The sequence below is a fragment of the Sparus aurata genome, chromosome 21 (assembly GCF_900880675.1).
Source record: "Sparus aurata chromosome 21, fSpaAur1.1, whole genome shotgun sequence".
In the NCBI taxonomy this organism is placed as follows: Eukaryota; Metazoa; Chordata; class Actinopteri; order Spariformes; family Sparidae; genus Sparus; species Sparus aurata.
This window is the reverse complement of record NC_044207.1, coordinates 6,740,738-6,760,193: the sequence shown is the minus strand read 5'-3', so window position 1 is coordinate 6,760,193 and position 19,456 is coordinate 6,740,738. Positions and strand designations below refer to the sequence as shown.

At 38.6% G+C, this 19,456-nt stretch overlaps 1 protein-coding gene across 8 annotated transcripts in view; it reads right to left on the bottom strand.

Annotated features, from left to right (window-relative positions):
• The window catches only part of astn1 (astrotactin 1), a 422,909-nt gene that overhangs the window by 303,197 nt on the left and 100,256 nt on the right, over positions 1-19,456 (bottom strand). For 5 of the 8 annotated variants that reach the window (XM_030401856.1, XM_030401857.1, XM_030401860.1 and 2 more), the window contains exons 3-5: positions 9,617-9,873; positions 9,086-9,228; positions 6,208-6,357 (exon numbers count right to left, since the gene is read on the bottom strand). In XM_030401856.1, the coding sequence (XP_030257716.1) occupies positions 6,208-6,357; positions 9,086-9,228; positions 9,617-9,873 (550 nt within the window). The remainder of the gene's footprint in view (positions 1-6,207; positions 6,358-9,085; positions 9,229-9,616; positions 9,874-19,456) is intronic. The other 3 variants (XM_030401863.1, XM_030401858.1, XM_030401859.1) reach the window with 1 other exon arrangement.

Genomic DNA, 19,456 nt, shown 5'->3' with positions numbered 1-19,456 from the left:
ACCAGACATAAATTCAATTTAATTAAAACGGATGGTTGCAAAAACAAATACATGGGAGGGTGTGGGGTGATCCAAGATGGCGCCTTACGAGTGGCAGTCGGTTACAGTAGCTCTGAGTGTTTTTGTGTGGTTTAGTGCGTTTTTGTACTTTTTTCGCGTTTTTTTTCAAACACTGTATTTATTTATGCATCCAGCCTTCAACAAGGCAATACTTTTACAATGTATTTAAATGTATATAATGCACATTTACTTCTGTATACAATGCGCACTTACCTCCTGTACACTACGATATTCCCTCTGTAAAAACGAAAAAGTTATTTCAGTCCCAACCAGTTAAATTATTAACTACTAGAGACAATTTGTCATAAGTGGTTTACCAGTAATAATGCACCTCACATGTCAGTCAGTCATTCTAATTTTATGTCAGTAGCATCTAGCTATACTGCAAAGAAATCCGTATGATAACATAACTTTCAAATAAACTGCTATATTAAGCTTTGGCACCGATTAATTTATCATGAATTGCTACTCCATAGCCAACATACAGTACTTCAGTCAGTACCTTTAAAAGTACAGAGGTTGGTACCCAATCCCAACTGCATGACTGTGCATGGTGTACTCTTTCTTTGATAGAAAGGAAGTTAATTTCTTGAGTGTCTCAGTAGTGACTAACATCACAGACTTGTTTTAAAAATGGGCTGAGATTTAAGCATCTGTGAAGCAGAGTGTGGAGGAAAGTGAATTATGGTCTGAGGTCAACTGGAAATTTCCAAAATGACATTTTGGAAATGTCGCTGCCTTCTTTTTCTCTTGTTTATCATAATGGGATAATGACGCTCCATTTCCTGTATTTCTCAATCTCCTGTCATAGAGTACAACTCCTACACTATCAAGGCTTGGGCTGGCAAAGGTGAGCATGAGGAGAGATGGGAGTGCAGTATGATGACAGCAGTGAGCACAAATGAATGGTGCACAAAAAGTGCTTCAGACTGGAATCGATGGGAAAATGGAAAGAAATACAGTTTGACTTATTTAAGTAAAAAGAAAAAGAGATGTACTGTATGTTTGAGGGTTTCAAATTCAGACCACATTCACACTAAACATTTTTATTGATTCATTTTTCAAAGGGCATTCATCTCTCAGGATAACATTGTTTATAACAGTGGTTTTATCCTAACTGTCCTGCAAAGACCTCATGTTTCATGATCCAACTTTTCTTGCACAGCCTTGTATTTCTTTACTGTATTATTGATAACCTTTGTCCAATGAGTTTAAAATGTCTCAGGGTCCTTGGGAGTTTTCCAAAGGGCATTTGTGATGCTGTCAATGATTAAACCTGCGCGGTGGCATTCAGTGGCTCACCATGATTGCTTGCCTGCTATGTAGCTGTGAGAGATAAACATTTGCAGATAAAAGATATGTGCAGCTGGGAATCGATCACAATGTTGCTGCAAGTTGAACACCTATTGCCTTCACTGCATGCCTCATTTTTATTGAAAACATTGCCACACTAGCAGCAATTCGTTTTAGTGTGTGGCCTTTGAATAGATTCTTGGAGGCGGTGGTTAGTGATGTGCGAGTCACGAGTCAGTTGTTCAAACCTCAAGAGTTTTTTTTAATTTTTTTTATTTGTACTAACTACAAGACCTTGTCTCCATTAACTCATTCACTGCCTCACCCCTATCACCTGCTAAATGCTTGTGTTTATTGTGAAGATATTGTGAGACCATGTGCAACTCACACTTCCCGCAACTCTTATATTACCTCTATTTCGTGTAGCTAATGTATAAACCTACCCTGTGAGTAAAGTAACCACTGCTTGTTTTAACTCAGTACTCGCTCTCCAAGCCTGCTCACTGCCCTGAGCTGTCAGACAGGGGATGCACAAGTCATTCACTTGGTCACTTGGTCAGTAATTACTGTCTGAGCCTGCCGTCTGCTCCTTGTCCTGAGCTGAAGGTCCGGCATGTGCACGAATCACTAACAGTCATTCACTCATTCACTGCTAGCTTTCCCAGTCTTGCAGTGTGTGCTGGTCAGCCGGTCTCACTTGTAAGTGCTGCAGTCTGATGCTCTCCTCTGCTCTCTGTGTGACAGCATAGAGCGTTTTCCTTATATACTGTACTCCATGATGGCCTTGTAAAGGCAATTATTCAGTCATGAAATGCTTGTGACCACTACATTTTTAAAGTAAAGTCTAGAAGAGCCATACTGTTGAATTATTTAATTATATTCAATTTAGTGGAGTGCAAAACCGAAAGTTAGCTGGAGGAATTCCCCGCTGCACTTGTTCCATGCAGGCTGGGGTGAGAGGGCTCTGGGTGACTGACTTGGTAATTAAAATTTAAAAACGCATGTCTTGTTGTTGAAACTCATACAAATGTCCTGTCAAGAAAAATAACTGAGTTTGCCATTTCTAGTGTTGGCTAAGGACACATTTGTAACTTTGAATCCAACATAAGGCTTTCCTGAAATCCATAAATCTTCTGATTTGTGTAGTAATTTGGTTGAAGTTGACAGCAAAGCTTGTATTCTGTTCTCCGATAGGTGTGAGTTTTTGGTTCTGAATGAAAAAGTCTGAAAAAGAATCTGTAATCTGGTTAAACATCTCAATTATTTGTATCTGTATCTGCACTCAAAAACTGGGTTTAAACAGTAACTGTGTGGTTAACAGGAACTAGTTAATTTAAGCATTAGAATGATATGTTGATCAGCAGTTGCTATATAAAGCATTTATTAGAAAACTACGCTGCTCAAGAAAATTAGGTAACACCTAATCATCACAGTCTAACCACAAGTCTGTTAAACTTCAGGGATATCAATCTGTCCATTTAGGAAGCAATAGTGATTGTGAATCAATTTCACCTGCTTTGGTCCAAATGAAAGTGACAACATGTGCAATGGAGAGGCAAAAGTAAAAGGGGAATGGTTTCAAATGTGTCGGCCACAGACGATTGCTCGGTCCTTATCCTCCCTGATTGATTCTTCTCTAGTTTTTGTGTGCTGCTAGTTTCCATGTCACTAGTGATAGCATGAGGCAGTACCTGCAGCCCATCAGTTTGCACAGGTAGTTGAGCTCCTCCAGGATGGCACAGCCAGACTTGTAGTCACAAGCAGGTTTGCTATGTCTCCCAGCACACTCTCAAGAGCATGGAGAAGATACCAAGAGTCAAACAATGAGAGCTGGACAGGGCCATAGATGAGCATAAAGCCAGCAGCAGGACTGGTATCTGCTCCTTTGTGCAAGGAGGAACAAAAGGAGCACTGACAGAGCTCTTCAAGACGACCTCAAGCAGGCTACTAGTGTGCATGTTTCTGACCAAACTGCCAAAAAACAGACTCCATGATCGGCATTGTGCAGCTCAACTGGGCATTCACAAAAGAACACCAGAATCTGCAGGTTTGCCATTGGTGTCCCATTCTCTTCACAGATGAGAGCAGGATGGCGTAAGCAGTTCCTGGATGACGAACGATTGATCCCATTGACTGGCACTGGTGTTTCGTTGACCTAAATGCAATTTGGCACCTATGGGGCATAATGTTTCAGTGCATGATTTGATTTTTTTTATTTTTATTGTTGGTGTGATTTTGATCCAGCCCTCAGTGGGTTGATGATTTTGGTTTCCATTGACCATTGTTACGTAATTTTGTTCATCAAGATCTGATGTGTGATTAAAGTGTTCCCTTAATTTTTTTGAGCAATGTATTTATAAAACGGCCTCAAAATTGAGTTCCAGATAAATTCTTTGATCACAGGAGGAAGAGAACTATTTCTATCTTCTCTAAGCGGAAATAAATAAACTTCAGTCAGCCACCTAATGAGGAGTTTCCTTTATCACAAGTGAGGTCTTGACAGATTTTACTCGGACTTGCGCAAGCACAGTAATTTGAGTATCATCTGCGTAGAAAATACTTTTATCATAGGGGTATAACAATACATGTATTTCTATTGAACCATTTCGGTACAGGACATTCAGTTTGGTACAGGGCTGTGCACGGGGGAGTTGCAGGAACGGGAGTTGCAGGAACGGAAGTTCCGTGTGTTTATTTTCCCATTGCAGCTACATGTGCAGCCCGATCATGTCATGGCTAACGCTAGCGAGAAGACAGAGCTTGAAGACTCTCCCTTGTCGCTAAAGTCTCCTGCTTGGGAACGCTGTGACTTCCTGGTTAAATATTGCAAAAGAGAGAGACATGTTTCTTGTGTGACAGTTTAACTGGTTTTCATTTTACCGGTGAGGGTCACAGATGTGCTGGTGGTGTGGTTTGAGAATCCTGTCCCGTCCCAGGAAAAACATTCCGATCACCCTGCTCATCGATCCAAGTCATGTATATGTATATTAATGGTGACGTGGCTTGAACATTACTATTCCACACGGCGATGCCAGCAGCTGGGAGCTGTGACCTGCAAACCGCAGTTAGACTAGCGCTAGAGAGCACACAGTGACAGTGTAGGTGACTGTGTTGATGCTTGTCCAAAAAAACGCAACTGTAAATAAATCGTCCAAAAATGCATATTGTCATCCTTATATCTTCGTAATGAAAGCCTGTACTCACAAATAACTCATGGGTGGAGTCAATGTGGACAAGTTAATCTTTCTGGCAAAAAATATGAAGGCTGAGTAAATCTGAACAGGGCTACATGCTGGAACTGTTAGTGCTGCACTGTACTTGTGAAAAAGTTTTGTTAAAAGCCGTTAACAAGCAGTTAGGAATTTTTTTTTTATAATTTTCATATTGTTGTTGTTTGAGAATATTTTATTCATTGGAAAGCTTATTTTATATATATTTTGTTTATTTGAGAATATTGTATTACCAGGCAGCACTTTACAACAGTATTATATTTTTTCATTTTATTTTCATATTTTGTATGTTATAATAAATTGTTAGTTTACAAAAGTTCTGAATACACAACAAGAAAATGTATGTTTTGCATTTTGTTCCCATACAGCACCGAAAATAAACCGAACCGTGACCTCAAATCCGAGGTACGTATTGAACCGTGATTTTTGTGTATCGTTACACCCCTACTTTATCATATATGATTTCAATTCAAATTCAGAGGCAGTTTTGATGAGACTTACACTGGAATTTGAACCAGTTGGTGAACAATGCTATTACTCATTTAGTACCATCTGTGATTTTAGCACTCCTGCCGATTTTTTTGTCATGCTTTGAATTATCGGGTAACATTTGCAGTGTTGAGGCTGTCAGACTATCTGATGCTGTGAGTTTTGACAAATAAATAGAGGTTAAAGTAACTTGTAATTATCATATCTGAACATATGAAAGAAAGGCTGCTGTTGTTACCCCCTGATAACTCAGCAGTTTTTACAGTGATCAACACTTTCTGTATGGAATATGAATCTAACATGAAAATTCTTCGTGAATCTCAAATCTTGCATGTTAAATTGCTGTGAAAAAACAGGGAGTTTAAAGCTTAACTTTTGAAAGCTGCACAGTATGAGGTTCTTTGCACCTCTATAGAAGCTGACAGCATGTCTCCTCACAGCAACAGCTCGCAGTTGTCTGTCAAAACATGCTATGAAAAATGCCCACCCAGAGGTGAAAGAAACTTACAATACAACATGTCACATTTCCAGCAGACATAATGCTTCTTTTTCAATAAAAAAAACTGTGCAGTGGCATTAAATACATATTGGTCTACATTCATGGATATAAAGGTTTTTGTTTTTTTTACTCTTCAAGTCTATTTTTCTTCTGTTTTCTGTGCGTAAGAACAGTTATTGTGTGCTGTTTAAACATGGGTGACCTACCATCAACGTTGAGCCTGCCCTGAGGGCATCTTGATAATGTATTGTATAGTTTCATTTTAGTTTGACTTAAAGGTGTATTAGGTGTACCTTTAAGTATGTCACAGATGCCACGAGACAAAACCAAAATATCTCCATAAACCTTAACCTCCATCTTTTTTTTTCAGTTTGATTTATTTTGGGGATTTTATTGTCTTTCAAACAATAAAATGGTTCCAAAAGGGAAATCTCCATAACTGAATTTAGGGTAAAAGATTAAAATCAATAGGGTAAAGAATAAAGGCCTTCAACTGACAGTCACAGTGTCCAGCCTTATAAAATAATACAATGTACCGCTTGCTGCTGCTGGTAGTGGGCAGAGTCATGGAGCGGTGGCGATCTATTTTCTTATTTTCTCTGTCAAAGGGTAAAGCTATGGGAGAGAGTGACTCACCACGGGTATTGCTGGAGAGACGTTTGCGTTGGCTGGTGGAGGTGTTGTGTGGAAGCAGCGTGTTCTGCTGGTGGTTGCTGTCGATGGGGCTCGTGGCGATGATGTTGTCCTTGTATTTGTTCATTAGGGCCAGCTTGGTGTTGTCACTCACTGTGGAGAAGTGGGATATAATTACAAATGCTGGGAAGTAAAAGCCTGGAGCATATGAGGCACAAACTGAAAGCTTTCTCAAAATGAAATGAGAAAGCAGCCACTTAAGAAAAAAAAACATGTTGTTCTTGGCTGAATATTGCAGGTTTTAGAACTACAGTGTAGCAAGCAGGCTTAGTATAGTCATGCGAAGAAAACACATCCGACATGTTGTTTTACTGGGGGAGAAGTCAAACAGCCAAAATTAAAGAGTGAAAAAAGCTGGCATGAAATTAAAACTCATTAAGGGAATATCCAGAAAGCATTTTTAGAAAATGATTTCTGTAAAGGTATCCTTAAAGGAATAATTAACCTAAAAAAATATGTTATTTTTGTGTTGATTAGTCACCCCATATATACTTTTAGCCCACTATATATGTATGTACATGGCTTTAGAGATGGCAAAGCTATACTGAACTAGAATGGCACTCAGTAGAGCCCATACCTAAGCTAGGGCCTAGATGTCCCCTTTTGTCCTCACTCATAGATACCAGCCACCTGAATACAGCTGTCTTTTTTTTTTTTTTCAGCAAGATCTATGCATTAACCAAAATAAATACGCTGTATCTCGCAATGTTAAAGAAATCAAAAAAGATATATACATGTTGGATTTGTTCCAAATGTTAATGGGGTCTATCCTGTCCCACTGTGTCTCTCCAGTCTTTCAGCCTGTTCTATGACAACGCTACCAACTGTTGTGCAGAGAAATGTGACACCTACCAGGAGTGAAAATCTGACAGATTGCAAACAGTGCATTATTGCACTATATTGAGGCAGTACAAACTTGAAACTTGAAAATAGGCACAATATAATAGTTATATAACAATTGGTTTCGCTTGTTTATGTATTCATAACTATTCCATTATTCTAAGAGGAAAGGTCAGGGGAGCCCAAAGATATTCACTGCAATCTTTGTTATTTTAGACAAAATTTTTAGAGGCCATTCTCTGAGTGACCTCTCCAGTTGTTTATATTGTTCTGTATTCCATGCATGGCATGCTGCCTGTTTTGTCTTTTCCTCAAGCCCATTCCATTGACCATCTGCATGACCATGCATAATGCACAGAACAACTCAACTTCCATCACCTCTGGTTTGGGGTTGTTTGGATTTCACAAGAACACTGTGTGGGTGCCATCACCATGACCAATCTCTTGATGAATCTGAGCAGTGAATCTGCTGCTGATTGAAATTCAGAGGGTATACCTGCATCAAAACGTATCTACTTCATAGAGTGATTCTCATGGGAGTGGTGCTCATCTCCAACGTCCACTGATTATGAAAAATGGATCCTCTAAAACAAATTTTTGGCAGGCAGATAAGCCTTTTGGTTTTTCCAAGTGTGAGAAATAAGCTCTTTGAGAGAATACCTGCAGTTTGATAGTCAGGTGTGTGACTGATGTAGTACACAAGATCTAATGTTCTTACACTGATTTTGTGGAAGAACAAATGAATAAAATGAAGTGCCTCATTTGTATAAAAATGTGTTTTACACTAACAAAGTGTTTGAAGCTTTAATGTTTGTGAAACTCGTACTTCAGTCCTAATATGGTCCACATTTGTTTCGATGATTTCTTCTTACCTATTTAAGGAAATAACACATTATGGTATTTAATTAAAACGCCAATTAGTTTCCTTTGGTTTCCTGCTAATAATTTCAATTATGACAAATGCATTAATGTACTATGCTGTTTTCTGCTCAGAAAACAATTAATCTCATACACTTGCGTCCTCACCAGTAAAAGCAAAGGTAACATTTTGATATAATGACTTGTTACTTTATTTTTATTAATGAATGTATGGCTGTGGGGGATTGAAAATGACAAATAAAAGCTTCAGGGACATAATCAAGTTAGTTTGTAATCTAAAATGATTGTAATTTAAAATGATGATAAAAGAAAAGTTTAATAAGCACAAAAGAAGAAGCAATTAGCCCCCCCCCCACCCCGCCCCCCCGGTAGTACATTATTATTGTTAATTAAAGGTGCAATATTTAAGAGCAATCGAAAAATGTAACCACTATTATGAATAGAATATGAAGAAATAAGGTTTTTGACCTTATGTTTTCTTTTGCAGAGATATCTACTGAAGTTAGCATCCTTACCAGCTAGCCCTGGCCCAACTTGGTCCAAAGGTCTTGTGCTAGCAGGGCAAACACCAACAACTCCCCAATGCCCCAAGCTCCCAGTCCGGACTACTTGCTGCAAGGCTAGCTGAGCTAACTAGCACGCGGTAGCTTCAGTTAGGAGCAGCTAGCAGTTATTCTGGTGATAACCTGCCCCCTATTTGTTAGAGCATAAAATCGAAAAGACCCCTATTCTAATGTATTGTACATTTAAATAAATATTATGCTAATGATGAATTATTTAACATTTTTTTGTCAATGTTATCTCAAATAAATCACACTGGCAGTTAAGTTTTGAAAACCACTTAACAAAAAAGTGACAAATTGACATTTTTTTCTCTATTTATTTAGTTGCTAACTTTGTGTTTGTGTGACTTTGTCACAGCCTGCTGCTGATTCTGTGAGTTTGTCACTACAAGTGACCACTTCGACATAACATCTAGACTACTTCATTTATTGTCACTTGAAATATATTGATTACTGAAGCTTTACATCTGTTCTTCTTCAGCTGTACAGTGTCAACACTGTCTTTATTGACCTAGCTGTTTGTGTGTCAGTTGACTCACCAGGAGTCAGGTCCATATTATTCTTGTCATTGCAGCCCTGGAGGGAGTCCAGGGTACGGGTGACCTGGCTGGCAAACTCCTCGCCACCATTCATACACTCTCGCTGCAGATGGTGACGCAGGTCAGTGATGTCGTACTCATACCTAGGGATGAGGTAGAAATCAATTAGTGCTACATTATCTTGACATATCTAAATTAAAATAAATATCACAGGCAGCTAACTTGCTTGTTGAAGCAGTCAAGATCTCACTGTGTGACAGAATTGCTGATAAGGCAAGGGGGTTTAAAATTGTTAAGCCTCAAATCTCATTACAGATTACTACACCCAGCAATAACTCATTAAATCAGCTGCTCTCAAGGTAATACAATTAAAAATTTTCTATCCTTGTTTCCAGTGTACAATACAAAAAAAATACACATTAAGAAATTATTAATCTCAGTTATTAACAATTTCTTTACTTTGTGTGTGCTTATTTTTTTAAGGGTGTAGCCATTTCAGATTACAATCATCCTCATCCACCCAAACCCTACTTGTACCCATCCAAAATCGGCGTCTCCCGGATGCTGAGGGTACCACTGGAGTTTGGCCCCTGACCCCGGGAGTTCCTCAAGCTCTCCCGGGCCTGGCCTCCCATTAGCACAGAGGGGATGTAGTGGATCTCATTAGCTGCCTCAGCACTGGCGCTCTTCTGGGGCTGAGGGATGCGGCGGCGTTTACACCAGCGCCTGCGGGTGTAGAGGATCAGGACCAGGCACAGGATGGACAGCAGAAGGGCGATCATCCCGCCCTGAGGGGAGGAGAGTGGCATTTGGAGCAGAGACAGAAAAAAAGGGCAGAGGAGTAAAAAGCAGAGGGAGAGAGAGAGCGAGAGAGAGAGAGAGAGAAAGGGAGAGAGAGTCAGAGAACAGATTCAGATAATCTTGCCAAGTAGAATACAGATCAAAGCGAAAGCTGTGATGCCACCAGCACAATATGAAAAAAGGCTGAGTATGAAAAAGATTTAGTGACCGACACCTACAGTGTTTCCACATCACGGCAGCTTTATGCTACTGTGCATTAACTTCACCTAGAGAGCACTGTCCAGGGAAGTTCTGAACATGGCTATCAGCTGATTTTTGGAATGTGAGCAAGACAGAGAGTGATCAGCTTTTCCCTGTCCCCACTGAAATACTAAGGTCAATGTCCCAATTGTTACACCAATGTTGTTTGCTGAATTAATTGGACAATGACGGAAATAAGTGTATGTTCTGTCTTGATGAGAGAGCTATTGTTACATACCAATTATGAGTTGACCAGTGTAGCATTGTCAGGGCCAATACACATTACTAGAAAGCATGGACACTGAAAACTGATATTTAGGTCTGATATTAATTTGCAGTAGAAATTAAACTTTGTGTCAAAATGTAGAAGAACCAGTGATACTGTGTGTAGCTAGAGCAACCAGCCGGTTAGCTTAGCATTGTATATACGATGGGAACTAGGGCTGTCGTGATATCAGATTTTCATTTCATGACTGTCATGGCCAAAATAATTCACATTAATGATATCGTCGCAATATCTACACACTCTGCTGATAGAGCATCTCACTTTCGTCTGTCGTCTCTTCCAACAAGATAGCGTACAGCAGAAATAGCTTCACAGTGTGGAAGAAGCGAGCAAGCAGGCTGCTGCGTCTTCCTCTTATAAATATCATGATTGTCGTCAATATTGGCACATCTTGACAATCCTTCCGAGAACGGGGGAAACTGCCAGCTTGCTTTGTGCAAAGGTAAGAAGTAAGCAATTTATTGGCAAGGTGCAGTTACTCCCTGAAGTCTTAGCTGGTTGTCCTGTATATCATGGTGACAACAAGACCTGATCTCCCACAGCCTCAGCACTGGTGCTACAGAAACGTAAAAAACACAGTATTAACCACATCCGCCTGGCCTTCAGTACTCCAACTGTGTGCTCTACCACGGAGCTGGTGGTTGTAAGAGCGCTCCTGTCCGGTTTGGGGATTTGCCAGGGGGGTCAGCAGCTTATGAGTGAGTACATAACCTCGATCATCGTCACATTTTTTTTTATAAAATTGAGTTTTATTAAAGTTAAACTGGGTGGTGGGTTTAAAAAAAATGACAAATCATTTAACAATTAGCCGCCTCCAGCCATGGCCACCAGCTCCTTGAGCCGGACGCATCTGCATGGAACTAGGCCATGGGGCCACTACATTCAGAAGGCAGTGGCAGTTTGCATCAAATATTATTTGACTTTAGTGACACAGCGATCGATTGAGGAATTGGAATGGATCTGGACAGGACTGCTTTGATCCCTATATGCGTGCAATCTTCAGCACCAAAATATTTCCCGTACCGCCAAAAAAAAAAAAAAATGTAATCTCGACCTGCAGGTTAGCAGTGTATAGGAACGATATGTACTCGGGCATGAATGATATTATCACTCCCAGTTCTTTCAGAAGTATGCAGCTCAAAGAGTAATGTGAAATGTCTGACCTGTCTCCCATCTCTCATGAGATTTGACCAGCGTGTTTCCCCGAAGTTGAGGCTCCGGGTTATTGCACATATCCATGAGCAGTGCTCGTGGCAATCTGAAACAACTCAGCAGTCATTCATCTGTGTCATCAAACAGATCTGTGCAATCTCTAAAAATGCGCTCTCTGCACAGGTCTGGTTTCCCGAAGCATCTAGTAGCAGTAGGTAAGCCATGATTCAGGTGCAGAACTTACAATCACCCAAGGGTTTTTATAGTCTTAATTAGGATCAACTGACCTATAGTACTTTTAACCATGAAACAATGCAATCATTAAAATTCCTCCAAAACAAAGATAACACATTGGTGAATCCCAGAACTCAATGGGTACTAGGGGTGGTTAATCGGCCCAATTTCCCAATTCGATTCCGATTATTGAAGTCTCGATTCGATTACAAATCGGTTTTCGATTATTAACGATTATTGATTCGATTTTCAATTATTAACGATTATTGATCTTCCATTTAACATCAGTCAGCTGCTGAATTATTTTACTTATCTTTTGAGTAACACATCACAGCACCTTCAATATTGTATAGTGTAACTGTTATATCAGAATTATTAAGTTTTAAATGTAGTGTTTGACTGTTAAAAGAAAGTTGCCAAGCTCAGCAGCCGGACTCATGTTAGAAGCATTGTTGGTGACGAGAACCAGGGCATGTTTCTCTATTCCCCACTCGTCTTTGAGAAAGTCACACATATTTGCGCTTGTGTGGCTATCATCCATAGCTTTCGTCTGAAGTACTTAGGACATTAGCTTCCATTAACTGCTGACATAATGAGCTGCAACGGTCACATATGAGACTGTAGCTCTGGATGTCCAGACATCGCAGGTTATTGCTACCCTGTGAGCAGAGTTGAGGGAAAGGTTTGTCTCCTTGTAAAGATTTGGAATCGATTTAAGTGTGAAAAAGCTCCGGGATGGAATAACATATCTTGGCTCCAGACTGTGGACCATGTAGCGGAAGCCAGTAAGAGGAGGACTCCAGTTTGTATTACTATTTCAAAAAAATAAATAAATAAAAATCTTTTTTTTTTTTTAAATCGATTTTTGGAAATGTAATAATCGAATCATAATCGTCAATATTATAATCGCAATTAATCAATAATCGATTTTTTTCACCACCCCTAATGGGTACTAACAAAATATGAGAAAATTGTAGATGCCAGCAAAAATAAGCAATAATTTGTTTGTATATCACTTCTTGAATGAGGCCCAAAGACTATAAAGAGAGATGTTATTTTTCCAGCCGAGGTTCAGTTCTCTCAGATGTTGACAGTTATTTTCACTGATTGCTCTGTAGGACACTAGAAGGACTGCTGTGCAGATGGAAACATTTTGTGCCAGAGAACGTGTTGCATTTCTATGACAGCATAGTATGGGAAATAAAAAGAAAATTAAGGATGCAACTGATTTTTTTCCAGTAATAAGTGATCTTTTTATTATTTTAACAATTAATCAATTTATCATTTAGTCTATAAAATGTAAAAAAAATAAAAAAAATAAAAAAAGTGAAAATGCTCATCACAGTTTCTGAGAGCCAAAAGTGATGTCAACCAACAGTCAAAAACTCAGACTTTTCATTTAATACTATAAACTGATCAATTATCAAACTAGCTAACATCCAATTTTCTTGTGATCGACTAATCAATTCATGTTTTAGTTCTCCCAATGCTCATAACAATGTAAATGTATTCAATGAAAATTAAACGGCATCCCTGGTCTGTCTATGCTGCTCCTTTGTGTACAGTGGCACAATCTTTGGGAATCGCTGTATGATAGGAACGTCAGCACACGGCGCACAAGTCTTTGAACTTTAACTACTACAGGTCTATTGTTACAACCTCCGTCAAGTGGGGTCTAACACAAGACAGCACAACAAGTTATAATTTAAAGGAAGACACATTTTATTAATTCCCCAATCAGCAAACAAAAACAAACTGATGGGCCGGCCAAAACAAACAAAAGAAGAGCTGACTCCCAGACCAACCCAACAGGGCCATCAGAACTGGGGTCTACCCTCCAGTCTAACAAAATAAAGCAACTAAACCTAATTGAAATGAAGCCATGAAAACTAAACTACCGTACCCATCAGATAAACATAAATCAAAAGCATAATACCTCAGCCAGCCTCCCAGCTGACTGACAGCACTGCTTGTCTGGTGGACTGCAGTGATAAGAAAGAGAGGCCACAGCCTAGTGCCCTTCCCCCTCTTATTGGATATTCCCTAATCAGCCAGACCACTATCACCTGGCAGGAAAGCCAATCACCAGCCAGGGTGAAACATCCTGGCCAGCAGAGAGGGAGCATGTAACATCTATGTTGAACTAGCGAGTCAATCTATTAACTCTGAGGGATGTCTAAAATTGAGTATCTGGATGGTAATTTTACTTCTTGCTTTATCTTCTTTTGCTAACCTGGCACTTAAAACATGTATGATAGTTTTGACTACTCATCTTTTTCATCTTTCGGGAAAAATCATTACGAAAAAAGTTCTGCTCTCATCCTGTGGAAATATATGGAAGACAGAGGTCAATTGTGACTTTAGATATCAGCTCATATATGCACTAAAGTAAGCGCTGATAACAGATGACTGGGTCAGGTCACATGACCACTTTTATTTTTCTCCTTTTCTCCATGATTGTAATGAGTTTTGAGCTGGTTTGTGGGGTTGAAGGATGCAGCAGCATCCACACCAGCAGCTGTGGGCGTAGAGGACTCAGTGCTGGCACAAGATGGACAGATTAAGGGCATTGAGCCTGCCCCGAGGAGAGGTTAGCAGGCGGGACAGAGACAGAATCAGACAGAAACCAGAGAGAAGAAGAGACAGCGAGGGGGAGAGAGTCAAAGGGAGAGCAGAAAAGGCGAGAGCAGAGTCAGAGAATCTTGCCAAGAAGCAGGATATCGATCAAAGTCAAGACAAGTCAAAAGCACACAGGAGAGAGACAGCGATTGTCAGTTCGGATATCAGACTATATATTCCCCATGAATAAAGATGATGACAGCAAAGTTCTGAGCAGTTTTATTCTAAATTTATTTTATCTAATTCCATCATCATACGTTTTTTTTTAAGGTTACTGAAAGGGATAATTTAGTTAAAATGACATGAAGGATGAGATAACATTCAGACAGTATTGTAATTTGGAGACATAATGTTACATGTACAGAATGGGCAATTTATCACATCCTGGAGGCTAATCTGATGCTACCCAGCGGAGATCTGAAATAAAAATCAGATACACTGTGCAATTTAGAAAATGTCAAAAAGAGTTAGGAAAGTGTCACGGTGACAGCACAAAGAGAGAGGGACAGCGGGAAATTTGCCACTCAAGACAGACGGAGTGAATTACTCCGAGTCAGAAAATGACATGTTCAAATAGAACAAAAGAACTGTAAAAGTACTCCCTCTGGCCAGGTGAGTGCAGATGTGTCCCTCTTCACTGCCTGTAATGCACCTCCCCTGACACAAACTGATCTGATATGTTACATACTTTCTCTTTCTATTGTTATATAACAGATACAAGGTCAGTGCAAATTATCATGAAAAAGCAACCAGTAGATGTTGAGCAATAGCCTGTCTAAAATAACAGTAGAATGACAAGGTTTAAATGAAGATTTAATTTCTTTACTTAAAAAGAGTGAAAGAAAAAAAAAAAGAATAATAAAGATTAAACTGTGTGTCAGTTCAGTCAAACAAGCACAGTTATGGAAAGATAGGCAAAAATGATGAAATGAAAAGTAGATTTTAATCAGTAATTTACATAAAAAAATCCCTTTTCAAACACATTAGGGATTCTGTAGCTGAATAAAAATGAGGGTTTCAGTTGCTCATATTAATTTAAATTGGCAAAAAGAGAGGCCCATTTGCATAAGTTGTTTGCTTAATCTGCATAGTCAAGGACATTAACAAATGACACCATGATATGGGCCACTTATGCAGTAAATCTGCATGCACAGTGGTCAAAAAGGAGACCAAAGTAATTTGGTTTGCAATGATTAAATTTTCAGCAGTTTGAAAGTCACTGATGAAGTCTCCCATTCAAACTCTAACAAGTGACTGAGTCTACAGGCAATGCAATAGTATGTTACCTACACCTATTACTATCACAGAAGAAGTATACATTTATATTGTGTTCAGTTATCTTGAAGGATGTCATTAAACAGTATGAAGCTGAGCTTTATTTGGTATGTTTCATTTAAGGTCCAATATTATCTTTTATCTCATTTAAACATTCACACTTTTATCTAGGGTATCTAATAGAAAATGTTCACAAAGTAAAATGTAAAAAAAAAACACATTATTCTTCTCATACTGTACAGTCTGTTGCTGCAGCACCTCTATTAACCTTCTAACTATATGCTCCATTTCAGTGCCTGTCTCTTTTGGGCCCCCGTCCCTAAACAGCCACGGCTGCTCTGCTTGGTCAGCTCAAGCAGGCCTGAGTAGGGTCCGCCCACTATGTTTTCCACTCTCAGCGCTTCTAGTTTCATTGTAACTACAGCTATGCTGGGAGCCTGCAGGTTTTGGTGTCTGTAAAATTACATTTAGGTGTTATTACCTATAACACCTAAATCTAATTTATAGTATGCAAAATAATGCCTAATACTGTACTAATCTGTATTTTTGTAACAATGGGTTAAAAGACTTTATGTAATGTGAATGCAGCCAGTTTTAGTAACAAATGCACACACACACCCCTTATCCCTATAATGCATTTTAGTGGCTTTCAACTTTTTGTTTATTTTTTTTTTGGCCTGAAGCATTACTGTTTAGGTTAAGCCTCACCAGTCTAATCAATCTTCTTTCCAGCTGCAACCGCTCTTTTCAGCAAAACGGCTCTAATAAAGCCACTGCATGCTTTCTGAAAGGTGCTAAAAGGCAGACAGATAAGTTAGCTAGCCAGTTCATATAGTAAACCATTAGTTAGTCAGATAGTTTCCTCTGGGGTAGGTGAGGACTAAAATAGATAAAAGAAGAGCACATCCATGTGAGACGTTGCCAAAGACATTACTGATGAATGCTGAAGGTTGATCCATGATGTTACATTTCAGCAACGTCAACAACGCCATCTAATCTCAACTTTATACGATTTGTGCCTCTTGTCAAGATCTACCACCAAGCAGCAAAATATAAGAAATAAGGACTATTAATACTTGACTGCTTCTAGACATGATACATTTAACGTACTGTGTACTATGTGTCACTTTATCATACAATCGACTCATTCTGGTACCAGTCCATGGTGTTAAATACCACCATGACCTAAAGTATGAGCTGATGTCACATTAATTACCATCTGGGTATCGCCCCTCATACTACGACATAAAAACCGAAGCTTACCAACCCAATAATTGAAATCTAGGTATTACTGACTCATGGAAACATAGTTGTATATATGTGGCAGTATGTGTGAGTGAAGCACAATGCCACCTGTGTAGGAAACTGTATTGAACAAAAGTGAGATGAATAATTGAACAAAAGTGTCTGAAAAGCATCCTTTGTAGACAGTCAAGGGGATTGAAAAAAGAGATAAAATGAAAATGAAAAATGAAATACTGTTTCTGTGGGAGAAGAGGTTTAATTAGTTTTTTTGTTTTAACTAATACTGTAAAATAAAGAGCAGAGTTAATTAATGTTCAAAACTGATAAATGAACATAAAAATATATTTAACTAATAAAGCACATATTTAATGTTAAGTACCTTCATTGTTTCATTAGTCTCTGAGTTAACTGGAGTAAGATGGCAAAAGTCAAGTACTTGAAATGGTTCTCAATCAAATTTACCACAGTGACAAATGTAATTCAAACCCATCAACCTGCATTAGCACCCATGCTTAGAGGGGGCTAATATAGATGGTATGGAAAAAGCTGTTTAATGTCAGGCATTACTTGGAATCAAAGTGAGGACTAAGTGGACTGTGTCCTCTTACAGAGCCAATAAAACCAAACCACACATCAGAGCATGCCAGCGCTCCAGCCCCATAATCCACTTACTAACGGATGAGGATGATGTTATAATGGCACTAGTGCTCCTTATGACTTACACTCCTGTCATGTAAGTCCTGAATGGAAGAGAGAAGACATGGCCTTTCTCAGTCTGACAGAGTAGACATGGTATTAGAGCTGAGCTATCAATCTGTCACTTAGTCTCTGGATGCAAGGCATTAAGACTTGGGAAAGGGGAAAGATCTAGACTATCTGACAGCTACAAGATAGCGAAAGGAAGTTTCTTGCTTTGAATATAATAAACTGTCTCATAGCCAAAGGGCTGCTGATTGGATTTGATATCAACTTACAATATTAATGATGGAAGCAGTTTCCTTGCACTGCATCCTACTGTGCATTTGTTGTTACGCCAACGAAGGCAGGTTTTTGGCTGTCAAAGTATAAAGCTTAATACATACAATAAAACTAAATGGAACTTGAGTTGTGAGGATTATTAACAATATGTTTTACAATCCAGTGCTGATTTTGACATTGAACAAATGTGAAAGTCACAACCCCATTTCACACATTTCACACAAAGGTTTCTCCCCTGGAAATGAGTATTAATGACATAAACTGTTTGAATCATTTGATTCAATTTAGTGGATTTCATAAATCCTAATATAGCATGAAGCCATGATGGTGTTTGAGTTTCTGTGGTGAGAAGGCATTAATGTAGAACCACAAATGACATTTGTACTGAAAACTTTTTTTTCTTTTGGATTTAAATCTCGGTTTTACATTAGGGGTCGATGTTTCAAGAAGCTGAAAAGACTTAACGTACCAGTTTTTCTTCATGTAGTGCATTATCAGAGGATGTCCTGCCTTAAAAGCCACACTATCATAGTGAAGCATTAGTCATACTACTCTGATGGTATACACTATCATCAAGCAAGGTTGCTCTGGATGGATCATCATCTCAGTGTCAACAACTACTGGATGACAAATTGGCACGGACAATCATGGTTCCAAAACCATGTATAATGACTTTGGTGATCCCCTGAAATCGATCAGAGTCAGCGACTGAGTGCTGATTTGTAAACATTACTAAGCTAAGACTCAATATACTGTTGCTTGAGATGAGATTTCAACAATTGTAAGCATTGTGATATCAAAGTTTTACATATATATGTGTGTGTATATGTGTGTGTGTGTGTGTATATATATATATATATATATATATACATATATATATGTATATATATATATACATATATATATATATATATATATATATATATATATATATATATATATATATATATATATATATATATATATATATATACATACATATATTTATATATATATATATATATATATATATATATATATATATATATATATATATATATATATATATATATATTGAAATTGAAATTTAAAGTATCATGTCCTGTAAATGCAGCTGGAGTGTCACATGCTAGCAGAGATATACCTTTGTTTTCCTTTGTGGTTCATACGGCTGCCTCTCAATGCCTGTCTAGGTCAAGAGTAAATACAAAGCAGTAACATTGGCAACATTTACGTGCCCCAGCTATTGGCCATACTGCCACTTAGGTCTTGAAATCGACTTTAATCATTTCCCATTGTGCCCCTTTGTCACAAGGAGATTGAGTATCCCAGCTGTAATGAATAAACCAGTTAACAGAATATCCCTGTTAACCTGTGATGCTGTGTAAGGAGAGCAGCAGAACAGCTCAGCAGCAAAACTGCCTGAAAAGGTTTGTCCCCTAGCTTCTCTCTCTTTCTTTCACTGACCAAAAGAAGGTTAGTTATGTGAAGAAAAGAAACACTGATCCCAGTTGTAATAGTGAGATATGTTCTTTCTGAAATCAACATGCAGGACTACTCGT